Source organism: Acipenser ruthenus, chromosome 14 (genome assembly GCF_902713425.1).
Source record: "Acipenser ruthenus chromosome 14, fAciRut3.2 maternal haplotype, whole genome shotgun sequence".
In the NCBI taxonomy this organism is placed as follows: Eukaryota; Metazoa; Chordata; class Actinopteri; order Acipenseriformes; family Acipenseridae; genus Acipenser; species Acipenser ruthenus.
The window spans coordinates 15770065-15797284 of NC_081202.1; the positions used below are offsets into that span (position 1 = coordinate 15770065).

At 37.1% G+C, this 27220-nt stretch overlaps 1 protein-coding gene across 1 annotated transcript in view; it reads left to right on the top strand.

Moving 5' to 3' along the window:
* The window catches only part of LOC117419781 (plexin-A4), a 248524-nt gene that overhangs the window by 184986 nt on the left and 36318 nt on the right, over positions 1-27220 (top strand). Inside the window, exons 11-23 of the mRNA XM_058985937.1 lie at positions 3420-3516; positions 5454-5638; positions 12093-12244; positions 12527-12644; positions 15327-15463; positions 15800-15967; positions 17071-17164; positions 17666-17905; positions 18219-18365; positions 18718-18952; positions 19091-19233; positions 20819-21087; positions 27087-27153. Coding sequence (XP_058841920.1) covers positions 3420-3516; positions 5454-5638; positions 12093-12244; positions 12527-12644; positions 15327-15463; positions 15800-15967; positions 17071-17164; positions 17666-17905; positions 18219-18365; positions 18718-18952; positions 19091-19233; positions 20819-21087; positions 27087-27153 — 2052 coding nt within the window. The remainder of the gene's footprint in view (positions 1-3419; positions 3517-5453; positions 5639-12092; positions 12245-12526; positions 12645-15326; positions 15464-15799; positions 15968-17070; positions 17165-17665; positions 17906-18218; positions 18366-18717; positions 18953-19090; positions 19234-20818; positions 21088-27086; positions 27154-27220) is intronic.

Genomic DNA, 27220 nt, shown 5'->3' on the forward strand with positions numbered 1-27220 from the left:
TGTGTACAATTCTAGTGGTCCAGTAAGAGAATGCTTTTTTATATGAGTTTGTGTTGCAGGCTAAAAGATATTGACAGAACTTCACACGGTACAAGTGGTTTACTGTATAGCTCCGTCCTGCATCATGCACCACCGATCCTACACACTGAGTTTGGATTTGTGCTTGTACTATCTTTAAAAAGCAGCTGCTAGATGCTGCACCCCACTGGTATCTTGAATAGCTACTGGAGATGCAGGTCAAGTTCTTCCAAGGTTCAGTGGCACCTTCTGCTGAAGCTGACGTGGTTAGGTTACCTGCCTGAAAATAATGATATGGATCTGTACAAGTTGCTTAACAGTTTTGGCTACAATCCTACAAGTAGTTGGGGATAAAGTGAACCTTTTACCTGACAGCCCCTGTGACTGTTTCAATGTAGCACTCACCTTCCTTAATTTACTTCTCTTAAATCATGCGGTAGAACGGACATGGTAGAAGTTCTACTCCTTGTTCCACACACGCGATCTAGCAGAAACGTTATTAAAATAAACACAGCTAGTGTTCAGGTTCACACCTGATTTCTGATAAATTAGCCTGTTATTGTTTGCCTGTATTTCTTGCGTGGCTCTGATTTGCACCATCAAGCCTCCACTGATACCTGGTGGCTTTGTTCTCTTGCCATAATTACAATTTTCTTGCTAAATGAATATCTGAACACTATCTGAAAGATCTATTTAATACCTGAATGGTTTGTAAAATAAATAGAGGCAGCTGGTTATTGCTTTTAGTATTCCTTAGATACCTCCTGTCTAAATAAGAAAAAGGGAAGCTCTTCAAGCAAAACACAGGTGTGGCACTGATGATGATCGAAGTATGAAAAAAAAAAAAAAAATTCTAGATGTTAAGCTTATTGAATATTTAGTATTTGGCCCGTCTGTTTTTATTCCCCATTTGTTCACCATTGCCCACTTGTCACAGCTGCAGGGAAAGATTGGACTATGGGGCTGTGGTTAGCATGGCTTGTGGGTGATGTCAGACTCGGAAATACAGACAGAGTACTGTAAGTAAATGCACTGATGCACATATTTATTGCAAATAATAAATAAATAAAAAGAGTGAAACAACAAACAAAACACTTTGTAAAAGAAAACGGCACGGTGACCAAAACAAACAGACAAAACACAGCAGACACTAAACAAACGCATATCGTGCTGGTGTAAAACAAGCACTGGTAGCAATTGCTTACATTTTTAAATCTCTGTTCTTTCTAGTCTCTTTCCTCCTCTGGACAACCCAACCCTGAGGAGCAGCTAATCCGCTCTTTTTATACATCGTGCCTGAGCTTGATTTCTTTTTAATTATTCAGTCGGCTCAGGCACAGTCTGCATGTGAAGTGATTTGGTAGGGAAGGTAATTAACTCTTCCCTGCTGAGCTAAAACAGTGCCCAAATACATACATTCTAAATACTACTAAAACCACACCGCCTGCACCAATACATACAACAACAATAGACCATACAAAATAACACAAAATAAACAAAATACACACAGGGGCTGGGTTACCCTGTCACAGGGAGTTGTAGGTAATTCCACTGCTTCTACTTGTCAATCCTGCTATACTTGTGTAGTGTTCCCAGGATTATCCAATACACAAAGTCTCAGATTCTAGTTTATCCCAGGGAGCAATTGTCCTCACTAGCACAGAAGAAGAAGATCCCCAAGCAATTACAAGAAGAAATTGAAAGCATTCCAATAAATAGTTTAAGCTCACTGTCAGAACTCTGATAAATTGCAGGGTCCGCTCACTATGGCACACTGCTTGATTGTTTTGAGTTACTGCCCCAGCATATTTCTGAACATATTACAGTATAGCACAATGAAAAGATTATGGTTCATGAAAACCAGTGCTATTGTATACAATACAACACACAAAATAATCACATAAATTGTATATAGTTTGGGCATTCCCATAAAAATGCTATTAACATGAGTAGTGTTTTTATTCATATCTACTGCCCTCCTTAAAAATGCACACGTTAAGTAAATGAGTTCATAAATACATAACCTTATATTTTATTAATGATACCGAAAAGATGCAAGTCATAAAAAAAAAAAACAATCAGTACCATACTCTGCATTTATTTAATGAAATGGTAGACTTTTACCCTGTCATTAATAAAAGCTTTATGTAACCTTTTGTTTTCTTCCTAGTTTAGTAGAAATGCACATAAGGTGGTGCTTTGGGATCTTTCAAATCTACAAAGCAGACTGTCTGGCTGGCATTTAGTCTCGGTTTCTGTTAATCGCTTTGGTTGCCCAGGCGCTAATCACAGATCTCACAAACCAGTTGGATGTCATTTAAACTGAATTAGCTAGAGGCACAAGTTAATGTAAGTTAATGCACTCACAGCTACAGCATCAAAACAACCAAAAAACCCATATACTTCTCCCAGGTGATAATCCACAAATTATAGGAGATGAAAGATGGCGTAATGCAGAAGTTCTATTACATCAGCGTTCTCTTTTTTCTTTTTTAAGCATTTATTCGGATTACCTTTCCCCACTTGCTGTTGGCACATGGCAGTTATTTGACTGTTGCATTACCCTTACCAGATATTTTGAACTATTGCCAGTTTGGTCTCTTCTCTGTAGGCATGGTATAGGGAATGCTCCATGCCTCCAACCCTGTTTTGAAGCCATCACATTCTGAACATTTAAGGCCTGCCTTGTTTGTTAATTATCATAAATATATCCATGTTTCATAAATCACTATGCCAAGAATCTCCCCATTGCACCCTGCATACCGAACAGTCTGCAACTAACAGTATTTTGGTATTATAGTTGCAAACTGTATTTTGCCTTGGGCATTATATCAGCCAATATTTCCATTTAATGCTGTACTACATTTTGTGAGGATGTAGTACAGCATTAAATAAATAATTTACCCAGGATAGTTCAACAGAGCTTGAAAACTTCAGGTTTTACTCATTGTGCAGGGAGACAGGAAAGGGATATAATGAGGTGGAGTATCCTGGGGTCACACATACAGTCACTGTTTGTATTGGCTTAGCACTTGAAAAAATATAATTTAGACTTGAATATGAATATAATTTAATGTTGCAGTTTACTGTGCTATAAATTTTTATTGACTTCACATTTCTTTCTGTTCGCTAAATCTAAATGTATAAAAACATATTGTATAAGCAAAATGATAAAGCTGTGGATTATTTTAGAGGTTTTAGATGAGCAACCAACTGAAGTAAGATATTGATGTAAATTATTGAATAGCTTCACCATAATCTATATCTTTGGATTACAACAACTGAAATAGTACTTTACAAAAGACCAGGAGTAAACTCAGAACTCCCCAGTTCTCTGCAGCAACATTTCTCCAAATTATTATTTATTTATTTTTTAAAATGACTTGTTTCTGTCTTTTCAGTACTTATATGAAGGAATGGAGATCAGCAGCCTCCCAGTAGATCTGATGGTTGTGTGGAATGGTGACTTCAGCATCGACAATCCAGCAAATAACAAAGGTAAGGTGTCCTTGAAACTAGTAACCATGGAAACAAATCACAGCATTCTACAGTTAAGAGCAGAAACAGCAGTTCACCATCCTTGGCTTTTGACTTTTTTTTTGTTATTAGTACGTCATTAAAAGAAGCACCTTCAATGTAATTTTTCAATTTTATTTTCCTCAAGAAAAAAATGGCTAGTGACAGAATTTTAAAACGAGTATACATACATTTACTTCTACTTTTTATGTACTGTATACAATGTGTCTAAGTGGGTAGTGATTCCAACTAAACTAGAAAAAAAGGTTGAAGAAGAAACTCCTGCAACTCTTTATTCTATACAGGACTGAATTGCAAGGCAACTCTAGGGTATTGCCAAAGATGTCCAAAACAGCATTTTTATACATGCGAAGGATTAAGAGAAATAAACAGTCACAAAGTGGTAACATTCTGCTTCTGCTTCTAACAACAATATAACAATTACAGTCAATGCAATACTTTAAAAAGACATGTTTGAGGTAGGCTGTGATTGTAATAGGATGTAACACTTGCTTTCACTAGTACCGCTCGCTACTGCTTGGAGGTGTTTTAATACTTTGACAAGCTTAATGCCTAGACATAAACTTTAGTCTAATGCCTACTATTAAGCCATTCATTCATAAGACTTTGGTAACTTGAGATAACATGTACAGTACTTGCACTGATCACTTCAGTTGTAACAGATGCACACTTTTTTGTTAAGGATGACTGAATGTATTTGTGGCCACCATGTAAGCATACTGTAGTGTGTGTGTGGGGAGGGGATGTGAAAGTCAAGTAGAGAAACCCAGAAAGAAGTGTAATGGAGTTGGATTACAGAAGCATCCACTGGCAATTAAAAAAAAAAAAAAAAGAAATTAAAAAAGTTGGTCTGGTTTCCATGGCAATTGAAACTAGCCGATAAAAAGAAGCAAGATTGTTTTGATCCCTCTGTTTAGAAGAGTAGGTTGTTCAGTAGAATACTGTAAAGGCATAAATATTTGCATTTTTTGCTTATGGGGGGGGAAAAACATTTTTAGCACGAAATATCAAATTCCACTAACAATACATACTTTGTATATTGCAACAGGTTGCCAACATTTCTGGAGCAAAGTAGGTTTTATGGGTGTGATTCGCCAAATATTTCAGTAGCAAATATTTATGGCTTTACAGTAATGCACAAACCTGGGTTTACATGCGGCTAGGTTCCAAGTACAATTAAGACTCAATTTAGGCATAAATAGACAGTAGTTCACATTGCATTTGGCACAGTTGACACTGAGAGATTGAATATTATCATGGAGACAAGCTTGGTTATAGCCAGAGCAGTGTATTGATGTTTGTATTGCCACTTGAGCTACCTATGCTCTGTGGACAAACAGTATCCAGCATTTCATTATTTTTTTTAAATAAGTTAATAGAAAAAAATGCATGTATGTCAAAAGGGAGAGCCACAGCAATATTCCATTATTACACTCCTGTTTGTCTTTCAGTATTGAAGGCTAAGATCTTCAGTATTACAGAACAAATATTCATCTACCTGTCACTGTGGCATGTCACCAAGGCATGTGAGGGCACTCAAGACCCATCTATCTCTGTTGCCAGTTATTGATCTGCCTGTCTTTGCATTAAACTAACTGCAGATATGATTGTTTAATAAAAGCAAGTGTGATTCCTGCTCAGTTAGAACTGTAACACCCTGAAAAAAACAACCTGTGCTGAATGTACTGTCCAACCAAATAATAAAAAGGATCACCTTTACAGATAATGTGTGATAGAAAGTCCAAGAAACAGAATATTTGCATGTCTTATCAATCATATTAAACAGTTTCTGGATATACATTTCCTGTTTGTTTTTACAGTAAAAAAATAATAATACACAGTCTTTTTTGGGGTTCTGTTTTTCTTATTTTAAATATATGTATTTTTTCTTCTGGTAGTTCACCTGTACAAATGCGGGGCTATGCGGGAGAGTTGTGGCATGTGTCTGAAGGCAGATCCCCATTTTGGCTGTGGATGGTGCAAAGGGGAGGACAGATGTACATTGAAACAGCACTGCCTTCTGCCAGAGTGGCTGGTGTACTCTGGGATGAACAGCAAGTGCACAAATCCAAAAATAACAGAAGTAAGTGATCTACTACAACATTTAGTGTGTAGCCCCTTTTTTAAGATTGTATGTAATGAATATCTGTTTACAAAGTTTAAGGTTTTTCATGTATGCCGATGTATTGTTTGAAGAAGCATACTGCTGACATTTAATTAAGTTTATTTGAATATATATATATATATATATATATATATATATATATATATATATATATATATATATATATATACACAGTGCCTTGCAAAAGTATTCAGACCCCTGACCAATTCTCTCATATTACTGAATTACAAATGGTACATTGAAATTTCATTCTGTTTGATATTTTATTTTAAAACACTGAAACTCAAAATCAATTATTGTAAGGTGACATTGGTTTTATGTTGGGAAATATTTTTAAGAAAAATAAAAAACTGAAATATCTTGATTGCATAAGTATTCAACCCCCACACATTAATATTTGGTAGAGCCACCTTTCGCTGCAATAACATCTTTAAGTCTTTTGGGGTAAGTATGTACCAGCTTTGCACACAGTGTCGGAGTGATTTTGGCCCATTCTTGGCAGATTTGCTCCAGGTTGTTCAGGTTGGTTGGACAACGCTTGTGGACCGCAATTTTCAAATAGTGCCACAGATTCTCAATGGGATTGAGATTAGGACTTTGACTGGGCCACTGTAGGACATTCACCTTTTTGTTCTTGATCCACTCCAATGTTGCTTTGGCCTTGTTCTTGAGATCATTGTCCTGCTGAAAGGTGAATTTCCTCCCAAGCTTCAGTTTTTTAGCGAACTGAAGCAGGTTCTCTTGCAATATTTCCCTGTATTTTGCTCCATCCATTCTTCCTTCAATTTTAACAAGATGCCCAGTCCCTGCTGATGAGAAGCATCCCCACAGCATGATGCTGCCACCACCATACTTCACTGTAGAGATGGTGTGTCTTGAGGCATGGGCAGTGTTAGGTTTGCGCCACACATAGTGCTTTGAGTTTTGGCCAAAAAGCTCTATCTTGGTCTCATCTGACCACAAAACCTTTTCCCACATCGCAGCTGGGTCACTCTCATGCTTTCTGGCAAACTCCAGACGTGCTTTCAGATGGTACTTTTTGAGTAACGGCTTCTTTCTTGCCACCCTCCCATAGAGGCCAGTGTTATGCAGAGCTCTTGATATGGTTGACTGGTGCACCATTACTCCACTCCCAGCCACTGAACTCCGTAGCTCCTTCAAAGTGATTGTTGGCCTCTCTGTGGCTTCTCTCACAAGTCTCCTCCTTGTTTGAGAGCTGAGTTTTGAGGGACGGCCTTTTCTTGGCAGTGCCTGGGTGGTGTGATGCAGCTTCCACTTCCTGATTATTGATCCAACTGTGCTCACTGGGATATCCAAACACTTGGATATTATTTTGTACCCTTTCCCTAATCTATGCATTTGTATTACTTTATCTCTAACTTCTGTAGAATGCTCTTTGGTCTTCATTGTCCTTCAGATTCACAGCCTGACCAATTATCCTTCAACAGTGGGGTTTTTATCCAGAAAATGTGACAGCAACTTTAATGGTTCACAGGTGGAGGCCAATGGTAAGGTAATTGTGTCCTCGTTAGGGCAATTTCTTTCATCGGTGTAAACTGGGAGCTTCCACAGCACAGAGGTTGAATATTTATGCAAGCAAGATAGTTCAGTTTTTTATTTTTCTTAAAAATATTTCCCAACATAAAACCAATGTCACCTTACAATAATTGATTTTGAGTTTCAGTGTTTTAAAATAAAATATCAAACAGAACGAAATTTCATATTACTGAATTACAAATTTCATTTGTAATTCAGTAATATGAGAGAATTGGTCAGGGGTCTGAATACTTTTGCAAGGCACTGTATATATATAGGTCTGGTAAAAGCTTGACTTGAAAGCTGATCTCACACCCGTATATTAGGAAAGATTCACCAAAAATTGTGTCTGTGTATATCATGTACTATATTAGTTTGCTTAAATGTAAAATGCAAGTAATCTGTGCTTGGCAATTTTGCAAACTAGAGGAGTAAATTGACTTCAATGGAATGTGAACATGGGTACCTAAAGGACTGGTTTACCTCTGTCACAGGAAAGCTGGCTTAGCCAATCAGAATTTTTTACTTGACAGATTGAGGCTTGCATTGTATCGTCCTCATGGATTCAATACGGGGTATGATATACACTGATATACAGCCGTCTGTACATTCCCTGAGCTTCAGTGTTTTAAATATTGTACCTAACATCTTGCCATCTTTGTCATGATACAGTAGATGTATAGAGCTCAGAAACATGCTTATTTAGAAACCCCTAACCCTGGGCTAAATATGAACCTTGCTATAAATACAGACAATACAAATCACTGCATATTTCCCTTCATGAAACACCCCAGTTGTTTGATATGAAATGATTCTTATTGGAAAGTAATTTGTGACCCATTCGCTGAGTTGTATTCTCTAGAGGCTGGATATGTATTGCAGATAATGTTGTGTCTGGATCACTGGGTGAGTTTTACTTGTTGGCTGTTCTCCAAAAAAGACATCCATCTATCCATATTTGAAAAAAACTTTTCACAATTTGCACGTTGAAAAATGTTCCCAATGGTCTTCCTTTGCAGAAGCTTGCAGAAGTTCAGCCAGGATTCTCTGTTGAGTCAGAAAATGGCAATAAAAGGCAGTGCAGAGAGTGAACCTGTCTATCATAGCATATATTCTGATCAAGCCATGCAGTTTGAGGCATCCTAAAGATTAAACAAAAGCTAATTGACTATTGCGAATGATCCAGCATTCACGGTAGTTCGTTGCCCCTTTAAAGATGACACAGGAACTTCATTTCAAAAGCGCCGACACGCTGTATTTAATAAACAGACAAAACAAAATAAACACCCATCTCTAATGAGCACTAACTAAACACAACACATGAACCTAACTATAAAACAAGACAGCTAAGCTGTTTACCTGTAACACAAACCAAAACAAAATAAACACAGTTTTAACACAAAAACACTATCAGGTTTCACACTACCTTTCTTTTCTTTACGGTTGAACACACTCCCAACCTCACGCCTCACTCTTCACTCTTCACTCTCCACTCTCCACTCTCCACTCTCCACTCTCCACTCTCCACTCTCCACTCTCCACTCTCCACTCTCCACTCTCCACTCTCCACTCTCCACTCTCCACTCTCCACTCTCCACTCTTCACTCTTCACTCTTCACTCTTCACTCTTCAGGACAGACTGGCTGCTTTCTTTAAATACCCTGCACCTGGCTCTAAATTTATACTGATAGCCAGGTGCAGGGGATAATTACTAATAAAACAATTAACAAATGTAATTATACAATAAAACAAAACAATTAAATTACACCAATGTGCATTTGCACATGTTTTTCATGCCAGGAGCATATTAACCCCCTCCCTGCTGTGGTACACTATAAATACTAAAATCTTTAAAATCTCTCTTTTAAATCGACTTTATAAAATGTGCCAGAGCTCAAGATAAGATGAAGTTGGACTTCACACAGATAGAGTGGCAGACTGCCTTTGTCCATTTCAAAGTTATGACATTATTATTATTTATTTCTTTGCAGACACCCTTATCCAGGGCGACTTACAATTGTTACAAGATATCACATTATTTTTACATACAATTACCCATTTATACAGTTGGGTTTTTACTGGAGCAATTTAGGTAAAGTACCTTGCTCAAGGGTACAGCAGCAGTGTCCCCTACCAGGGATTGAACCCACAACCCTCCAGTCAAGAGTCCAGAGCCCTCACCACTACGCCACACTGCTGACATGTATCCATTTAATTTCAAAACTTTCTTCTGTACAATAAGTAAAGTCACTGATTTAGAGAATGTATCAAAGTGCCTCATTAATTTGCTTTGTCAATGGCATCCCTGACATTTGTTCATCGAACTGTCGCAAGTTAGATTCATTCAAAATGGGCAAGACAGCAGTGAAACTGTCTAAAAAGTGACGATTCCTTGGTCCATTCTGGAGAACTGACTTCCTCCAAGTAAGGCAGTAATTATTAAAAAATGATTATGTACCCTCCTAGAATGATGCATTTGTCAGACTTGGAATCAGTGCTGTCCTGGAAACAAATGTACAGTCAAGGCATTTCTATTTTTTTTGTCCTACCCCTATAAATATACACCATATATCAAAAAGCCTGATGCTTCAAAAGCTGCCTTTTCAACAGTTTGAACAATTGTGTATCGGGGGCAGCTGCTGTGAAGGATGACGTCCACCTGACCTCCCTCCCAGCTGGTTGGTTGGCTTCCTCCCTGGAGGTGCACCTTACTCTTCTTCATAAAGCCTCTCTGAAGGGCCTTTCATGTGGCAGAGAAAGATGACATTGTGAAATGTCATTAATATCAACTTAAATCCCATTACTCCAGCCAAGAATGCACAAAATGTCTGCTTGTCTCAGCTGGCACCTGGGAAGTGATGGCTAGTTTAGGCTTTTAAAATCTGCAGTGAATTGACTTTCCTGTGGTTTGTTTAGTGCTACCGGTAAAATATAGCTGCTTATATTTTGCAGACCCAGTTACAAATCCCAAACCTAATACTGTGGCTTCCATCCATGTAATTTTCTCCTCACAATAGGTCAACCGCATTAACTTTGTGTTAATATGCATGTTTTAACAAAAGATTGATTTAAGGTTTGTTTTAATTGTTGTATTGGCATTGGTATATAATGGCTATACAGTAAGCAAATATTTGGTCTGGACAGTGCAGTGGCCAGTCAATGCAGTATGTATAGGTTTTTATGGTATGGTATTACAATAATCTGTACATGTAAATGACTGAGAAGCCTTTAATGGCAGGTACATGCACAGGGTTGTATTTCTTATATAACAAGCAACTCTTGTATACTGCCCTATCAAAACCAGCATTGTTTACTGTACTGTATATATACCCAAGTATACTGTGCACCTCATATATAACATGCAAATTGTAAATAACATGCAAATGTCTCCCAATATTTGTAAATTGATGCATGCTATATTCATAAAATGATGTTACTGTGTAACCTGTGTTTATACGTACCTTATAAAATTCGTAATACTTTATTTTATTGATGCTTATTAATAGATATGTTTAACTGTGACCTTCATAGATTGACTTGTCTGCTAGTTGCATACCAGTTGTGGCCGATGAGAAAACACAAAGTAGCCGATGTCAGATGAACTTCACTGTCATACTAAATAATGATAGATAGATACATAAATAATAGTGATGAAAACATATAGATGGAAAAAATGGGTAAAAAAGTACAAAACACATATTTCGAGCTGAAGAGAGGAGTTGAGTGTAATAACAACCCTGGAGTGTTGACACTTATAAACTTGAATTGTTGTCATTTGTCAGAGGTACCTTTTTAAAGAGATTCAGCCCACATAAGAACTGCAAAGTTGTTTTTGTTTTCACAGGGGTACATATTTGCCACACAGTTTATAATAAAAAGGAATACTGATTTTCTAACCCTAAATAAAAAAAAATATATATTTTAAGTCACAATACTGAAAGGCCTGGATTGCCTTTTATCAGCATAGACATTGGCACATTAAGGAATCATCTCATTCTTCTCTTAAGGTGCTTGGCAAGAATGCATATTATCTAAAATTGGTTGCATTCACAGTTTTCCACCCTCGTAGTTAATGGAGTTAAAGACATTAAACAATGCGACATTCATAGAGCAGCGGCATGTGTTATCTCTGTCTCTGTAGGAAGTGACGGGTTCTGAACACTGTATTGTTTAATTGGATTTGATTTACCAAAGTGAACAAACATTGAGTGTGTATCTGCACTGAACTGTTCACCCCCACTCCATAATAAAGTTTATGTGCTTTCTGGACTCTTTGCACTTTAAAACAAAGGAGTTGTTCTTAGGAAACCTTAGGAATGCTGCTGCCCTGTCTCTCTGATTACTGTTTTTCTTTCTATGCTGTCTGCAATGGAACGTAGTTCTGTGGCAGTGGAATTAAGATAGCAGTTTTTGTATACATTTTTAACACCCTTCCCATCTCGCTAGTGTTTGGTGGTCTAGTGTTCCTCTACTACTTGACCAGTATATGAATGTAAATGTACAGCCAATTTCAATCCTCGCATTGCCAAAATGCATCGCCAGATTAATGCTATAGTTATCCCGATTTTGACTTAAGCAAACAAATTCCTAAATCTCTGTATTAAAACAACCTCTGATCCAGGCAAAGGACACAGAACATATCTGAAGTTACCCCACCCTGGAAAAGATGTATATCATTATATAAGTATGAACAGATATACATGTATGCATCCAAAATAAGTTGATTAAAATGCCTGGAATAAAAAGATAATTAATTGATTCCACCTGAAAACTCTAAAGTAAGAGTGACAGAATCATGTTCAGTCCTTTCAACTATGTAATCCTAGAAGGAGTTTTTTTTTTTAATATTCGTTTTATTTTTGTGCTTTTTCTTCAGATAACTCCACTAACAGGTCCCAGGGAAGGTGGCACACGGGTGACAATACGTGGAGAGAATCTTGGCCTAGAGTTCAAGGAAATTGTGGCGCACGTCAAGGTGGCTGAAGTGGAGTGTACCCCAGTGCCAGAGGGATATATACCAGCAGAACAGTAAGTGGGGAGATGATGTGCTGATAACTGCTATACAGGAGAGATTACATTCTGGTCACGACTCGTGCACCATACATGAGATAAAGATATAAAGTGTATTACTGTAAAGTTATTAAAAACATACACCTCTTTCAAACAATCCTACTGTGATTGTATCGTTATTAATACTATTGAAAATGGGGTCAATCTGCATGAAATACTATTAACAAAATGATGTTTTAAAAGTGACAAACTTTAATAATTTGCATAATATTCTTCTTGTGTGTTTGACCTTTTTTCCAGGATTGTGTGTGAAATGGGACGAGCTGAGCACAGCCAGTATGCTGGATATGTGGAAGTCTGTGTGGGAGAGTGCCGGCCCGAGTTCATGGCAAGATCCTACCACTTATATTACTTTGTGGTGAGTGCATGGTGTTCTTTTTCATATTAAGGATAATCAGATGAAAGAGTGCTCAAAGGATGTGCTGTGGATGGATAAAAAAAAAAATACACACACATTATGGTAAACATATATATTTGATTTTTTAATATATACAGCTCTGGAAAAAATTAAGAGACCACTGCAAAATGATCAGTTTCTCTGGTTTTACTATTTATAGGTATGTGTTTGGGTAAAATGAACATTTTTGTTTTATTCTATAAACTACTGACAACATTTCTCCCAAATTCCAAATAAAAATATTGTCATTTAGAGCATTTATTTGCAGAAAATGACAACTGGTCAAAATAACAAAAAAGATGCAGTGTTGTCAGACCTCGAATAATGCAAAGAAAATAAGTTCATGTTCATTTTTAAACAACACAATACTAATGTTTTAACTTAGGAAGAGTTCAGAGATCAATATTTGGTGGAATAACCCTGATTTTCAAGCACAGCTTTCATGTGTCTTGGCATGCTCTCCACCAGTCTTTCACATTGATGTTGGGTGACTTTATGCCACTCCTGGCGCAAAAATTCAAGAAGCTTGGCTTTGTTTGATGGCTTGTGACCATCCGTCTTCCTCTTGATCACATTTCAGAGGTTTTCAATGGGGTTCAGGTCTGGAGATTGGGCTGGCCATGACAGGGTCTTGATCTGGTGGTCCTCCATCCACACCTTGATTGACCTGGCTGTGTGGCATGGAGCATTGTCCTGCTGGAAAAACCAATCCTCAGAGTTGGGGAACATTGTCAGAGCAGAAGGAAGCAAGTTTTCTTCCAGGACAACCTTGTACTTGGCTTGATTCATGCCAAAGCTGCCCGATTCCAGCCTTGCTGAAGCACCCCCAGATCATCACCGATCCTCCACCACATTTTACAGTGGGTGCGAGACACTGTGGCTTGTAGGCCTCTCCAGGTCTCCGTCTAACCATTAGACGACCAGGTGTTGGGCAAAGCTGAAAATTGGACTCATCTGGGGGTGCTTCAGCAAGGCTGGAATCGGGCAGATTTGTCTTTGTGAAGGACGCATGAATCAAGCCAAGTACAAGGTTGTCCTGGAAGAAAACTTGCTTCCGTCTGCTCTGACAATGTTCCCCAACTCTGAGGATTGGTTTTTCCAGCAGGACAATGCTCCATGCCACACAGCCAGGTCAATCAAGGTGTGGATGGAGGACCACCAGATCAAGACCCTGTCATGGCCAGCCCAATCTCCAGACCTGAACCCCATTGAAAACCTCTGGAATGTGATCAAGAGGAAGACGGATGGTCACAAGCCATCAAACAAAGCCGAGCTGCTTGAATTTTTGCGCCAGGAGTGGCATAAAGTCACCCAACATCAATGTGAAAGACTGGTGGAGAGCATGCCAAGACGCATGAAAGCTGTGCTTGAAAATCAGGGTTATTCCACCAAATATTGATCTCTGAACTCTTCCTAAGTTAAAACATTAGTATTGTGTTGTTTAAAAATGAATATGAACTTATTTTCTTTGCATTATTCGAGGTCTGACAACACTGCATCTTTTTTGTTATTTTGACCAGTTGTCATTTTCTGCAAATAAATGCTCTAAATGACAATATTTTTATTTGGAATTTGGGAGAAATGTTGTCAGTAGTTTATAGAATAAAACAAAAATGTTCATTTTACCCAAACACATACCTATAAATAGTAAAACCAGAGAAACTGATCATTTTGCAGTGGTCTCTTAATTTTTTCCAGAGCAGTATATATATATATATATATATATATATATATATATATATATATATATATAATTTTTTTTTTCAAATGGACATTTTAGTGATCTTAAAAGAACTCAAACTGCTAGAAGCCTCACGTTTTAGCTGTCCTTATCAGTAACCAGTTATTGGATTTACTGTCATTATTGTAATAGCTCCATATACCTGAATACATTTATTTCAGTTGATTATGTATTATCTCAGAGCAATAGCACTGTGAAAAGGAAGCCCCATTTTTCTCATTTCTACACATTACATATTTTAATCAATGCCTAGATGCTGAGCTGATACCCTGATGGGTCCACAGGATCAGATTTTTGTAAATATTTATAACAGCATGTTTTTTTTTTTAATATGATAATTAAAAACAAAAATCTGAAATATGTTGACCTTCTGAAGCTCTGTACTGCCAGAACACAATGTGCAAACATCTGTAAGGTCTAATCATCTTGAATCCCATTGTGTGTGGGTGGTATATCAAATTAACAAGAAAAAGAAGGAAAATAAATCTGGCAGTTAAAATGCTTCCTGCTGCTCACAGCAATGTAAAAAATAACGTATCAATTATTTCAACAGTATTATGCCCTTTTTAAATCTTTTAAAGTTTCAAATTTGGAACAATTATTATTTTGTTCACAGTTCTAATTATTGCATTGCTTACTTGATGTTTCCAAACATTAGTCTACATTATTGAGTTTCATTGTCCAAAAATCATAAGTCCAAAAAACCTTTTTTGTTATTAGGATCATTTTGCGATAATTTTGGAAACCTGAAGAATATATATATATATATATATATATATATATATATATATATATATATATTTTTTTTTCTACAAAATTAGTTATGTTCTGACAGACCCCTCTCAATTACCAACTGGAGTTGCATAACAGTGCTTTCTCATGTCTGGCATCATTCCTTGCAGGTGCCGAACCTGTTGGAGCTGAAGCCTAGTCGAGGCCCTGTGTCTGGGGGCACCACTGTAACCATCACTGGAAGTAACCTTGACGCCGGAAGCAATGTCTCCATCACGTTCAAAGATCAGATGTGTGTTTATCACAGGTACATGTTTTGAAACTATTTACATGTCATTTCTTTTCTAGAAACTCTCAACATTTTCTGTATTCTGAATGTATTTAAGTATTCTCTTATTCTGCCTTAAGAAGATTAACATTGAGTTATTTGCATTTTTGTTTTGGCTAGAAAGAGCCTTTACTATTCTGTTCAAAATCTCAGCTTGAAATAAGGATGCAATTATTTTTAGTACTTTAATTTGCAGGTTGTTAATGCATGTCATTTCACAATAGATTACTTAAGCTTCATTTCCAGGGTATGCATACATGAAGACAGGAATCAGAGATTCTAATTCCCCAGAATCTCCTTTTACTGTATTTCCAGGAGAGCAGCTAAAGCGATAGTGTGCAAGTCCTTGGCCTCTCAGCATGGGTACGGGAACGTCACTGTGTCAGTCAGGGTGGACCGGGCCAGGATCCAAAAAGAGCTGCAGTATGAATTTGTGGAGGATCCCACAATCTCCAAACTGGAGCCAGAGTGGAGTATTATCAGGTAGAGGCAAATTCATCAAAATCAGTGGTTTCAGATGAAGCTGTAATTTTCATATTTGAAACACTTAGATTAGTTTCACCCTCTGATATCCATGAAAATTAAAAAAGTAGTCTCTTTAGTTTTGTTTTTATGATTGTATTCATAATTATTATAGCATATTATTGTAAACTAGTATTTTTGGTCATTTCAATGGAATTTTCTTTTTAAAAGTATCAAATTTAAAAGCAAAATTACAAACTTGTGACTTTAGTTGTCATCAGTTATTTGCAACGCTGGCTCTTTCTTTGCATTTTATGAATAGACCTTTGGCCTCAGTCGGCCAAAAAGCTTTCCTTTATAGTGTCAACTATGAATCGACCCCAGTGACTTTATCTTACTACTGTTTTATCAACTAGCCGCATTGATTTGTATTTCGCATCCCCTCCAGATATCTTTTTAACAAGACTAAAGTACAATAAAGTGTGTAACTAAAAATTAAAATGCTTTCATCCTGACAATCTGCTACCACAATATAATAGGTTTAGTTTTTTTTTTGTGCCCCCCCCCCCCCCCCCAAAGTGAGTAGCAATTCAATTGTATCTCTTTTCATCATTTGAAAAACAATGACCACTCCAAGAGACATTCAAATGTATTTAGGAAATATTTGATCAGCCAGCCAGCCAGCCAACCAAAGAAGTACAGTGCACTACATATTTCTTCACCACATTTATTATAATTCACTGTAGCTATCTTAAAATTGTATCTTCTCACTTAGAAACCCCTTGAGAAATGGAAATCTTTAGCTGGTATTCTGTATGCGTGATGGTTTTCCTACTAGGAGAATAGAAAGACCGTAACTGGTATTTATTTTGTATTTTGTAGCATTTTTGGATTCTAGGGGCAATTCGTTTTTGCTTTGGAGTGTGAATTTTTAGCATAATCAAAAAGGAAAAAAAGCAGACATTTGCAGCTGCATATCCAAACTCAATTACACTATTACACTATTTGAACATGCATTATTTATTTTTTCAGGCAGATAGCTTTCTTCTTTTTTGTGGGGGGTATAAGCTGCTGGTCAATGAAAACAAATTGTGATTTCTTTTTTTTATATATATATACTATAGTGGTAGTACACCTGTAACAGTGTCAGGAACCAATCTGGACATCATTCAAAACCCTCTAATCCGAGCCAAGTACAACGGAGTGGAGACTCTCAATGTAAGTATTGTTACTGGGAGCCTGGGAACTTGGTGTGGTGAAATGCTGAAAAAGTTAAAGAAGGATTTCAAGGTCACGGGAGTCTGAAAACGTATTGTTTGCCACAGAAGATTTAAGCCGGTCCAGGGAACAGTGAATGCAATGTTCTCTACTGAGTGATGGAATATGAGGACAAAAAAAAAACAACCTTATGAATACCCTATCGAATTCCAGACAAAGCATTTTTTAAATGTATACATAGGTGCATTTACAGCTAAGGCTAGAATTTGGTGTACATTTGAGAACACTGATAGTCAATATCTAATGCATACTGTGACTTCAGCATCAATTAAGAACATACACAGTTCTCTACAAACATGTGTTGGTTAGAACTGTCATAGATGTATTATTTTGAGGCTGTAATGTGTTTTCTGTGAGTTCTAGCTGGCATTTCAGTTAGTTTACATTTCTGCTTTTATCTGTTTAACTGTTGAGTTAAGCATTTTGTTTTTTCTCTCATAGACCTGTGAAGTACTCGACCCCTCCACAATGATCTGCCAAGCGCCAGAATTAGCAGTGAGTTCAAACCATCAGTCTGATATCGTAGAGCGTCCAGATGAGTTTGGGTTCATTCTAGACAACGTACAGACACTGCTGGTATTTAACAACACAAACTTCATTTACTACCCAAACCCCACGTTTGAACATCTGAGTCCCTCCGGAGTACTGGAATTAAAACCTGGCTCGCCCATCATACTAAAGGTAAGATGGCTTTTTTGGATATTTTTTTTAAAAGGCCTTTTAAAAAGGTTTAATTCTCACTTTTCATATTGTACAATAAGGACATTAACATGGAAATTACCTTTTTTACTAAAGGCTTGTTTTTAGAATATGAGAGAGAGTGTTTTTTTGTGGAAGTTATGTTCTTATATTATGCCACACAAACAGCCATGGTTCATAATAGCAAACAAAATGAATAATATACAGTTGAATCAGGGCATAATTTAGTTGAATCTCTTGTTATAAAATATACATGCTTCGTCCCATGGAGCGATATTTATTATTTTAATTTCAGGGTCGGAACTTGCTCCCTCCTGCACCTGGTGGGAATGCCAGACTGAATTACACTGTGCTGATTGGAGAGAAGCCCTGCACTTTAACAGTGTCTGAGACCCAGTTATTGTGTGAATCACCCAATCTTACTGGGAGGCACAAAGTACTGGTGAGTGTTTTAATATATCTGCTAACATGGTCCTTACAAGAACCAAAAACTGGAGCTTTTATGGGGTACAAGATGTAAAAATAAAATGTTGTCATTAAATCCTTCAGGAGTAATCTATGAAAAACTGGGGAAGACTATTAGAGGTGTCTAAGTCCCCCAGCCTGAACTGGAACCTATATCTCCTTCAGTCTGGAGATCTGCAGTTGGGCAGAGCCACGTTGGGTGAATTGTCACAATGGACACACAGCAAGCTGAGCTGATCTAGTTCTCTTAGAGATAAGGCCTCCGTTCGATTTTTTTTTAAAATCCAAAGAGCAGTAATAATGCCTGTCCTCGAATGTGTTTGGTTCAGGTACGTGTTGGTGGGGTGGAGTTCTCCCCTGGCGTAGTGCACATCGCCTCAGACAGCCCGCTCAGCCACACAGCTATCGTCAGCATTGCAGGGGCAGGCGGCCTGCTCATCATCTTCATTGTGGTGGTGCTCATCGCCTACAAGCGCAAGTCCAGAGAGAGCGACCTCACCCTCAAGCGGCTGCAAATGCAGATGGACAACCTGGAGTCCAGAGTGGCTTTGGAGTGTAAAGAAGGTAAGTAAAAAAAATAAGTGCAGTGCAATTTGGGTTAAAAGTTTCTTACCGACAGTTTGTGTTATTTGATCTAATGTCCTCCATGTAAGTAATTCTCTGTCTCTTTAGTATTATCTCTTTTTTCCATTTGTTTTTCAGCGTTTGCAGAGTTACAGACTGACATTCATGAACTGACCAGTCATTTGGACGGAGCTGGAATCCCATTCCTCGACTACCGGACCTACACAATGAGGGTCCTCTTCCCTGGGATTGAAGAGCATCCTGTACTGAGAGATCTAGAGGTCCATTTTACTATTCATGACATTAATGGAATACTCACTCTCTCAATATCATACAGGAGATGTAACAGTTTGTGATGTACAGATTTGTCTTAGTTTAAGATTACCTTTTTTTTTTTTTAGATTAGACATTTTTGTTATGCGCAGTCATAGCAACAATAGTTTATAAATCAGTGTTGTGGCTTGGAATGAAGCATTGCAGTATATTAAAGTAAAAGGCACTTCAGAGCTAATGCAATTTCCCATCATTTCAGGTCTGCAACCTTCCAATGTGGTGAATGTGTTTAGTAATTAACTGCATAGTGGTGTTTGTCAAATTAGAAATGTCATAGGTTTACCTTTGGGCTCTGTACACAGCATTAACTACTGAGCAATTTAAAGCACTGTCTACATGACCTACTGAAGGTAAAGCCTGTTTGGAATTATTCTTTTCTTCAGCTTTAAAATCACAATGAGCTTCATGATAATTAGCAAAATGACAGCATACCATTAACTCAAATTAGTTTGTGAAGAACATCTATTGAGATTAAATAATCTTATTTCAAAAACAGTTCAATTCATGTATATGAGATTTTCAGGTGAAATTATTATTTTTTTTAAAAAACAGCCTGACCTTATAGCTGTCATTAAGTATTAGGGTAGCAGTGTGGAATAGTGGTTAGGGCTCTGGACTCTTGACCGGAGGGTCGTGGGTTCAATCCCAGGTGGGGGACACTGCTGCTGTACCCTTGAGCAAGGTACTTTACCTAGATTGCTCCAGTAAAAACCCAACTGTATAAATGAGTAATTTTATGTAAAAATAATGTGATAGCTTGTAACAACTGTAAGTCGCCCTGGATAAGGGCGTCTGCTAAGAAATACATAATAATAATAATAATAATAATAATAATAATAATAATAATAATAATAATAATTAAGATTGCTGAGAAGCAAGTGAAAAGCTTCTTTGATAGTGATATATTGCTTCTTTGATAGTGATTTAAATTACTGTATATATATACACAGTAATTTAAATGACTGTCAACAAGGAGGTATGTAGAAAGTATAGGAAGGATCATTGTTTTTAATATGTGTGATTATTACTGATATTGTATTCATACAGTTATAAACAAGCAGCATCTTTGAGGAACTCACTTTGCCATTCTAAACTGTGCTATACTTGATACTGGTCTCCTTTTGTAGGCAGTGACCATGATTTAACAAAATGCTTATTTCTCTTGGCATATGATCTTACAAAGTCATAATCGGAAGGCGCTGTATCATCAAAGAACTGTTTTCTGTTTCAAGATGACGAGAACCAGCTAGCTCAACAAAACATTTAGTTTTTTAAAACATGAACAAGCTTAGGGAGAGAGTTTTAGACTTAACTGGATCAGGGGATTTTGAGAGCAACTGAAGGATAAATACGTGTGACATCCCTGCACATCAAATCCTGCGAGACTACTGAACACATTTATGACATCCAAATTGTACAGTACAGTATTCCCTATGACTCTCTTAACAGAAAAAAGCAGATGATGTGCTTATATGTACCTCTAAAAAGCAAGAGCTTTAGAAATGCACATTAACTTGAGTAATTTGATTGCAGGTTCCTGGATACAGACAGGAGCAGGTGGAAAAGGGATTGAAACTGTTCGGCCAGCTCATCAACAACAAGGTGTTTCTCTTGTCATTTATCCGCACCCTGGAGTCCCAGCGCAGTTTCTCCATGCGGGATCGGGGGAACGTCGCCTCGCTGATCATGACAGTTCTGCAGAGTAAACTGGAGTACGCCACAGATGTGCTGAAGCAGCTGCTGTCAGACCTCATCGACAAGAACCTGGAGAGTAAAAACCATCCCAAACTGCTTCTGAGGAGGTAAGGAGCTTTGTCTGCGTCAGTTCTTTACAGCGTACTGCTCTGCTGGCCAGATGAGGTTAAGCTATTGGAATCTGTTTTTAAGGACAGCATGTTGATGTGTTGTGCTTTAGTGTGTCTGCCCCTGAAGGGTTCAAAGCTTGGTTTGATTTGTAATTTAATTTGACTTAGTTTGGGGAATGACATCTTCAATGATGGAGAAGATTTTGACCTTCAAAAGATCTAAACCAGATATAAAAACTTGAGATTAACCTGAGGGTAAGCTTGTGGTATACAGTAGTGCCCCTGTCCCGGTTCCTGCACCATACATCACTGTAATATAGTGGTGTTTAATTGGGAAACTAACAAAAAATATGCAATTTTTACTGTAATATATTATGACACTACAAAATGTATTTCTAACTCAGGATTTATGTCTATCAACAGCAGAGCACTAAACTAAGCAGACCACTAAACACTTTACATAAAAAATCATCCTGTGTCAAAGTATTTTCCAATACCACCTCCTTATATCTCACTGTATGTTGTCCCATGTCAGCACCCCTGGGTAATAGCCATTGACATCTTGTTAACATGGTGTTCACATATGATTAGATTTCTGTCAAGATCTTCTACAGCTGCGAGAGAGATTCCAATCTAGTGCCTACCAGTGCAATGTGTAATGCAGCCCTTATGACCCTGACATTGTAGTATAGTGACATAAAAAAAGAGTCTTAAAAAAGCCCTTTACCAAAAAAACATCCTTATTATTAACTAACAAAGAGTATCGTTTGAAAAATCTAAATAATCTGAGATCCATATACTGTGGGTATCCTTTCTGTGGCGATTTTTACTACAGTATTACTGGTATCTTTTTATTAGAACGGAATGGTTGTTAACTGTGCTCAGACTGTGCTTTTTGATTTATATGGTGTTCTGCTCTAATGGCATAAAAGACTTCCCACTGTTAGGTAGCACATGTCTCTATTATATCCAAAGGCATTTTAAACACTATTCACTATTCAGATGCTGCAAAGTTTACAACAAACACATTACATTACCTTTTTAAAACATATTGCCTGCTCTTTTGAAATAATCACACAGGGCGTAAATTAACTGGGCAATACATTTTTCAACATGTGCTCTGGAGCATTTGTCAGGAGAAAAAAATATACGTATCTTCTGATGATAGTGTATCCAGATCATGCTGCCTCCTACAACAATGCTGGTTTTCTGTTCCCACAAGATGTCACTCATTCCAGAGCACCAGCATTGCTGCAAGAGGGAGCAGGAACTGGATGCGCTGTGAACTTTAGAAGAAAAATCTTTCTTCTGGCAAACGTTCCTGAGTGAAAGTTGAAAAAAAAAAAAAATCTCCTGTGATTTTAGTATGCTGTGTGTATAAAAAATATCGAAATAATCTGGAATATGTTGAAAAAATAATGCTAAGGAATAGACAACACGGGATACAGCAAAGGGAATGTATAATATGCTTCTTGTAAACACTGCAGAGAGTTTTATAACTCTTTAAGCGATAGTAGGTTAATGTGCCATTGAAATGGTTTTCTTATTACTTAAACATTGTGCAATATATTGTATTCTTCTGAAGCAGTAATAGTGCAAACTATACAAGTAAAGGTAGTGATTCCTTTCCTTTTTTGGTTCTTACTTCGTAATGTATCTACTGTCTCTTACGTTTTGACCAGACTGTTGCCAGCACATGAATTAGACATGAGTTCTCATTCTTACAGAAACAGGCTCTACCAGATAATATTTTCGTTCACCTTTTACAGGCATTTTGCAGATCAGCCTCTGCTCTCCCGTGAGGCCCTCTTGAAGACCCCCCCCCCCCCCCTCCCCTTTAGTTAGTGACATAATCATACACTAAATTGCTCCTTATTACTCTGTCTTCAGAAGGTTGAAATTTGCATAGACTTGATAGACATGGTAATGGAACGTGGCACCTCAGAGACAACAGATGAGGAACATATTCTATTCATTAGAAGTGACTTAATGACATTTTAGATGAAAGCGATTATTAGGGGTTGGTATAGCAGGATTAATTATTTCGTTCATCTGAAATAGTAAACAAGACTTGCAAGTGGGGAGGGGGGATGGGATGTGTAGGAGGGAGACTATCAGAGAAACAGGGACAAAAAACAGTCAACAGTCAATAATTTGGGAAGACATGGTAAACATGACTGATATTTGAAAACAATATAAGAATTTGACCTAAAATTGTACTTCTAGTCATTTTACCAGGGATTTAAAAATAATAAAAATGGAAAAAGGCTTTGCTATATTAATCTCCTGAATAAGTAAATTAGATAGAAACCAGTGCAAGTGCCTAGTTGTGCCTACTTTAAAAGTACAGCACTGTTATGATTATTTGTAGCTTGTGAAACTCAAATGAATGTCCTGTGTTTATTTTTATTGAGACCAGTTAGTGATTAAGTTAATTGACAATCTAGTTGAATGCCTTTCAGATACCTAAATAGTGTGTCCTTATTGAAGTAAAAATGACAAATAAAAGTCAGTTCCAATAGTACACATACTGACCCATAAAATTCTCTGAGGACTTTGTTGATAAGCTACACAAATAGGTGAGAGATGGCCTAAACTGTACTCAGCTCCATTATTCATACAAGATCCAAGAATACTGCATTTGTGCAAGCACTATGCGTCTCAGTGTCATGATCTTTTGCACCATGCTGTCAAAATGATTTTTTATAGTTGTGGGGCATTCTGGGTAGTGTTTATCTCAGCTTAGCAAATATCAAGGTTAGCAGGCTAAAGAAAATAACACAATAGCCTAATCTAAGAATTTGTATGGTAATGAAAAATATGACAAGTTAATAATAATATGAAAACATAATCCAATGTCATAAATATTTTGAAATGGCTGCATAAACAAAGGTTACTTAAAAACAGTGGGCACAAAAAAAATAGAGCTTTAGTTTTGGGGGGGGAAATTATTGTTTATTAAATACTTGGTTTTCTAGAATGGGAAACGGTTCATTTTTTTAGCATGGAATTAGAAAGCATGTGGTGAACGACAGCACGTTGAGACAGGGAGAGAGTCTGCGACAGAGGTTAGAGATTTGCATGTTCTACTGAAATGGATGTTCCCTGCCAGGCAGCATTGGAGCATAACCCTCTGATATTATGACTGAACATGAATTCCCTGTTGTGGTATTGAGTTCCTGAATTTGAATGAAGCCTGAAGAACGCTGGATAAGCCCAGTTCTAATTTAACCCTTAACTTTGAAACTCAGTGCTAAACACTTGTCATCACACTAAAAACAAAAACACAACTTATCATTTTATCATTATTTAATTGTTATATACCTAAAAAAAATGTTTTTCCCATCCCCTTTCCTCTTTTATAAGTATTTCATTATACTTGATTTATTCTGAGCATTGTGTTCAGAAAGTGTAGCCACATGGTCAAAAACATGGCCAGCTCCATGCAAGCAGGTCAAAGAGAGATGCAAAATAAATATAATAATGATATGTACTGTTCATAATAATTAATTGCAAAATTTATAAAAATGGGAATGGATAACTTTCGTCTCAGCTGTAGCAGCACATTTCAGCAAATCAACTCCCATTCCAGCTCCTAGATGAATGCGTGGCCTGCTACCCCAGCTGGACTTCTTCCATTATTGATGCCAAAACCATCTGCGTCACTCAGTTTATTTTCTTTTTTTCTCAAAGGGTATTGTCAGTTACAATAATTTCCAATTAAAAATGGTTTATGTTGTTGTTTAGACTAGTTTACTATTTCAAGGAAAATCGCTGTGTTCCGGAATATGCTGGAAGGAGTCCCACTGTTTGTATGAGAGGAGCCTCATTTTTTTTTGTCATTCTATTTGTTGCCAGCTTAGCCACTGTAGTGTGAAAGGTAGTCGGATCAAATCTCCCACATAGACATATTCTTCTTCGCTGTCACCACATCTATACAAGCAAACCTGCTGTAAACCTGAACTGTAAGGCTTTATACTTGCCATTCCCACTTTTAAGAACTTGGAGCAAAAAGTATATTTTCATAACAGGATGGAAGACAAATGTTTGATTCTGGGTTATTCAGGACAGACTAAAACTTTGGGTACATTTGGAAAAGGGATAAATAAATCTTCCATAGCCTTTTGATGGGAGTGCATTCTAATAAGCGTGGAAATATTGTGTATATTTAAGTGGCAACTACAGGGAGCATGGAGTGTACGAGGATACATTCTATACTCGCAAGAATCTGTTGTCTCCAATTACCCTCGATGTATCCTGAAAAGTTTGACTTCAACCAAATCTTTCATTTGGCGACACCTTGTGACTTCTCTGTATACCAAAAATGGACAGGATATACAGACTTGGAATACAAATGAAAGTAAATGGCACCGAGATTCCACTTGTTCTATAATAAGTTTTAGATGAAAACAGTTGATTAGCTTTTTCCTGTTCTAGTTTTTTGGTCACAATTACCAATAAGGTACAGTCCAAAAAAAATGACAAATGCATCTGACGTGTTGTTCAAATTCACATCCACGTCACCAGCTGTAGGTATTTAAGCAGGTTACAAAGCAACATGGGTAATAACGGTAACAGTTTGTACACAGGTTGAATTTTCTCTTATTTTATCTAGCAGAGCTGTTGAACGACCACTTTATGCAATAGGTGATCGTGAGAAGTAGAAGTCAACTGTAAAGCTACAAATTGTTACACTGCCGTGGAGAGTTTAATTACACTCTTATTATTCTGATCCTGTCACCTTCTCTAGCTGATTGCTTTCACCTCACACCTTCCACTTTATCAAACCTCTATTCCTTATGCCACTAGAGCAGCTGGGTTTACTGTGTTTATTGTAGACCCTACTTGGGTTTCATATACAGTATCAGGCACATTTTCAACATTTCAATGGCACCTACTTCTCTAACCTGATATGCATTTGTCATTTCTGCAGTTGTAAAATTATTTTTGTTTTCATTTGAGTGATGGAGGACACTCATCTAACCCTTTTAAAACAGTCATCTGGGAATTAAGAAGGTGGGGGGTTGTATTTTGTAAAGGTATATTAAGACTCATCAAATGCAAAATGCCATGTGTATCAATCCTGAGGACCAGTAGAAATGTAGAACCCTTATCCTGAATTTTAATTTTCAATAAAAAAAACAAATTTCAGTAGCCACTGTTTACCATGGGATGTGCAGACACACAGTTGGAGCATCAGGATACCTGTATAAAACGAAGTACAGTTTTAATCCTGTCTTTTTCATTATTAATTCAGCACAGGATCTGATCGGTTGAACTGCAGATTAAAAAAATTCAATCTGAAATAGGATGAGAAGAGAAAGCTTAATCCAGTCCAGGTGTTTTGCCAATGCACCTTGTGTGTCATGCATGCCCTAGCACTGACCCATTGCAATATTACTTTCTGAAAGCACAATAATTATGAAGAGGTCCACAGGTTAACATGTGGTCTATAGCTAGGAGCTGTATTGTAGCATACGGTGTTTTTTAAAAATAAAATTGAAATTATGAGAACTATACGCACAGATATATAAATGTTCTGATCTAGATTATATTTCTTTGTTCTAAATCTACAAAACAATATAGGGCTAAATTGTTTGTGTCGTTCCTGTTTAGGCTGAGAAAAGCTCTACATGTTGGTAATCGTTTACTACTTAGTAAATGACAGTATGTAGAAAGCAAAGTTAAAATAATAAATTGGTCTATTTCAAGAGCAACATTCTCTCCTTATACGATTATCAAGGTAAAAAAGGTAATACAAAAGAAATGCTAACAAAAAAAGTATTATTATTATTATTATTATTAATAATAATAATAATAATAATAATTATAATAATAATCATCATCATCATCATCATCATCATCATCATCATCGATCTACATTAATCTTAGCAATTATATGCTATGGGCACTGACAGAAGAGGTGCCATAGTAACAAGCCTGTGTTTAGCAACCCAGAAACCATTTTCCCTGCCTAATTCCTACTCTTTTTTTAGGACTGAATCTGTTGCCGAGAAGATGCTGACCAACTGGTTTACCTTCCTGTTGTACAAGTTCCTCAAGGTAATCAGATGCAAACTGCTGTGTTGATATTTCTTCCTGTCAGCTGCAGCAGACAATAGAGCTGAAC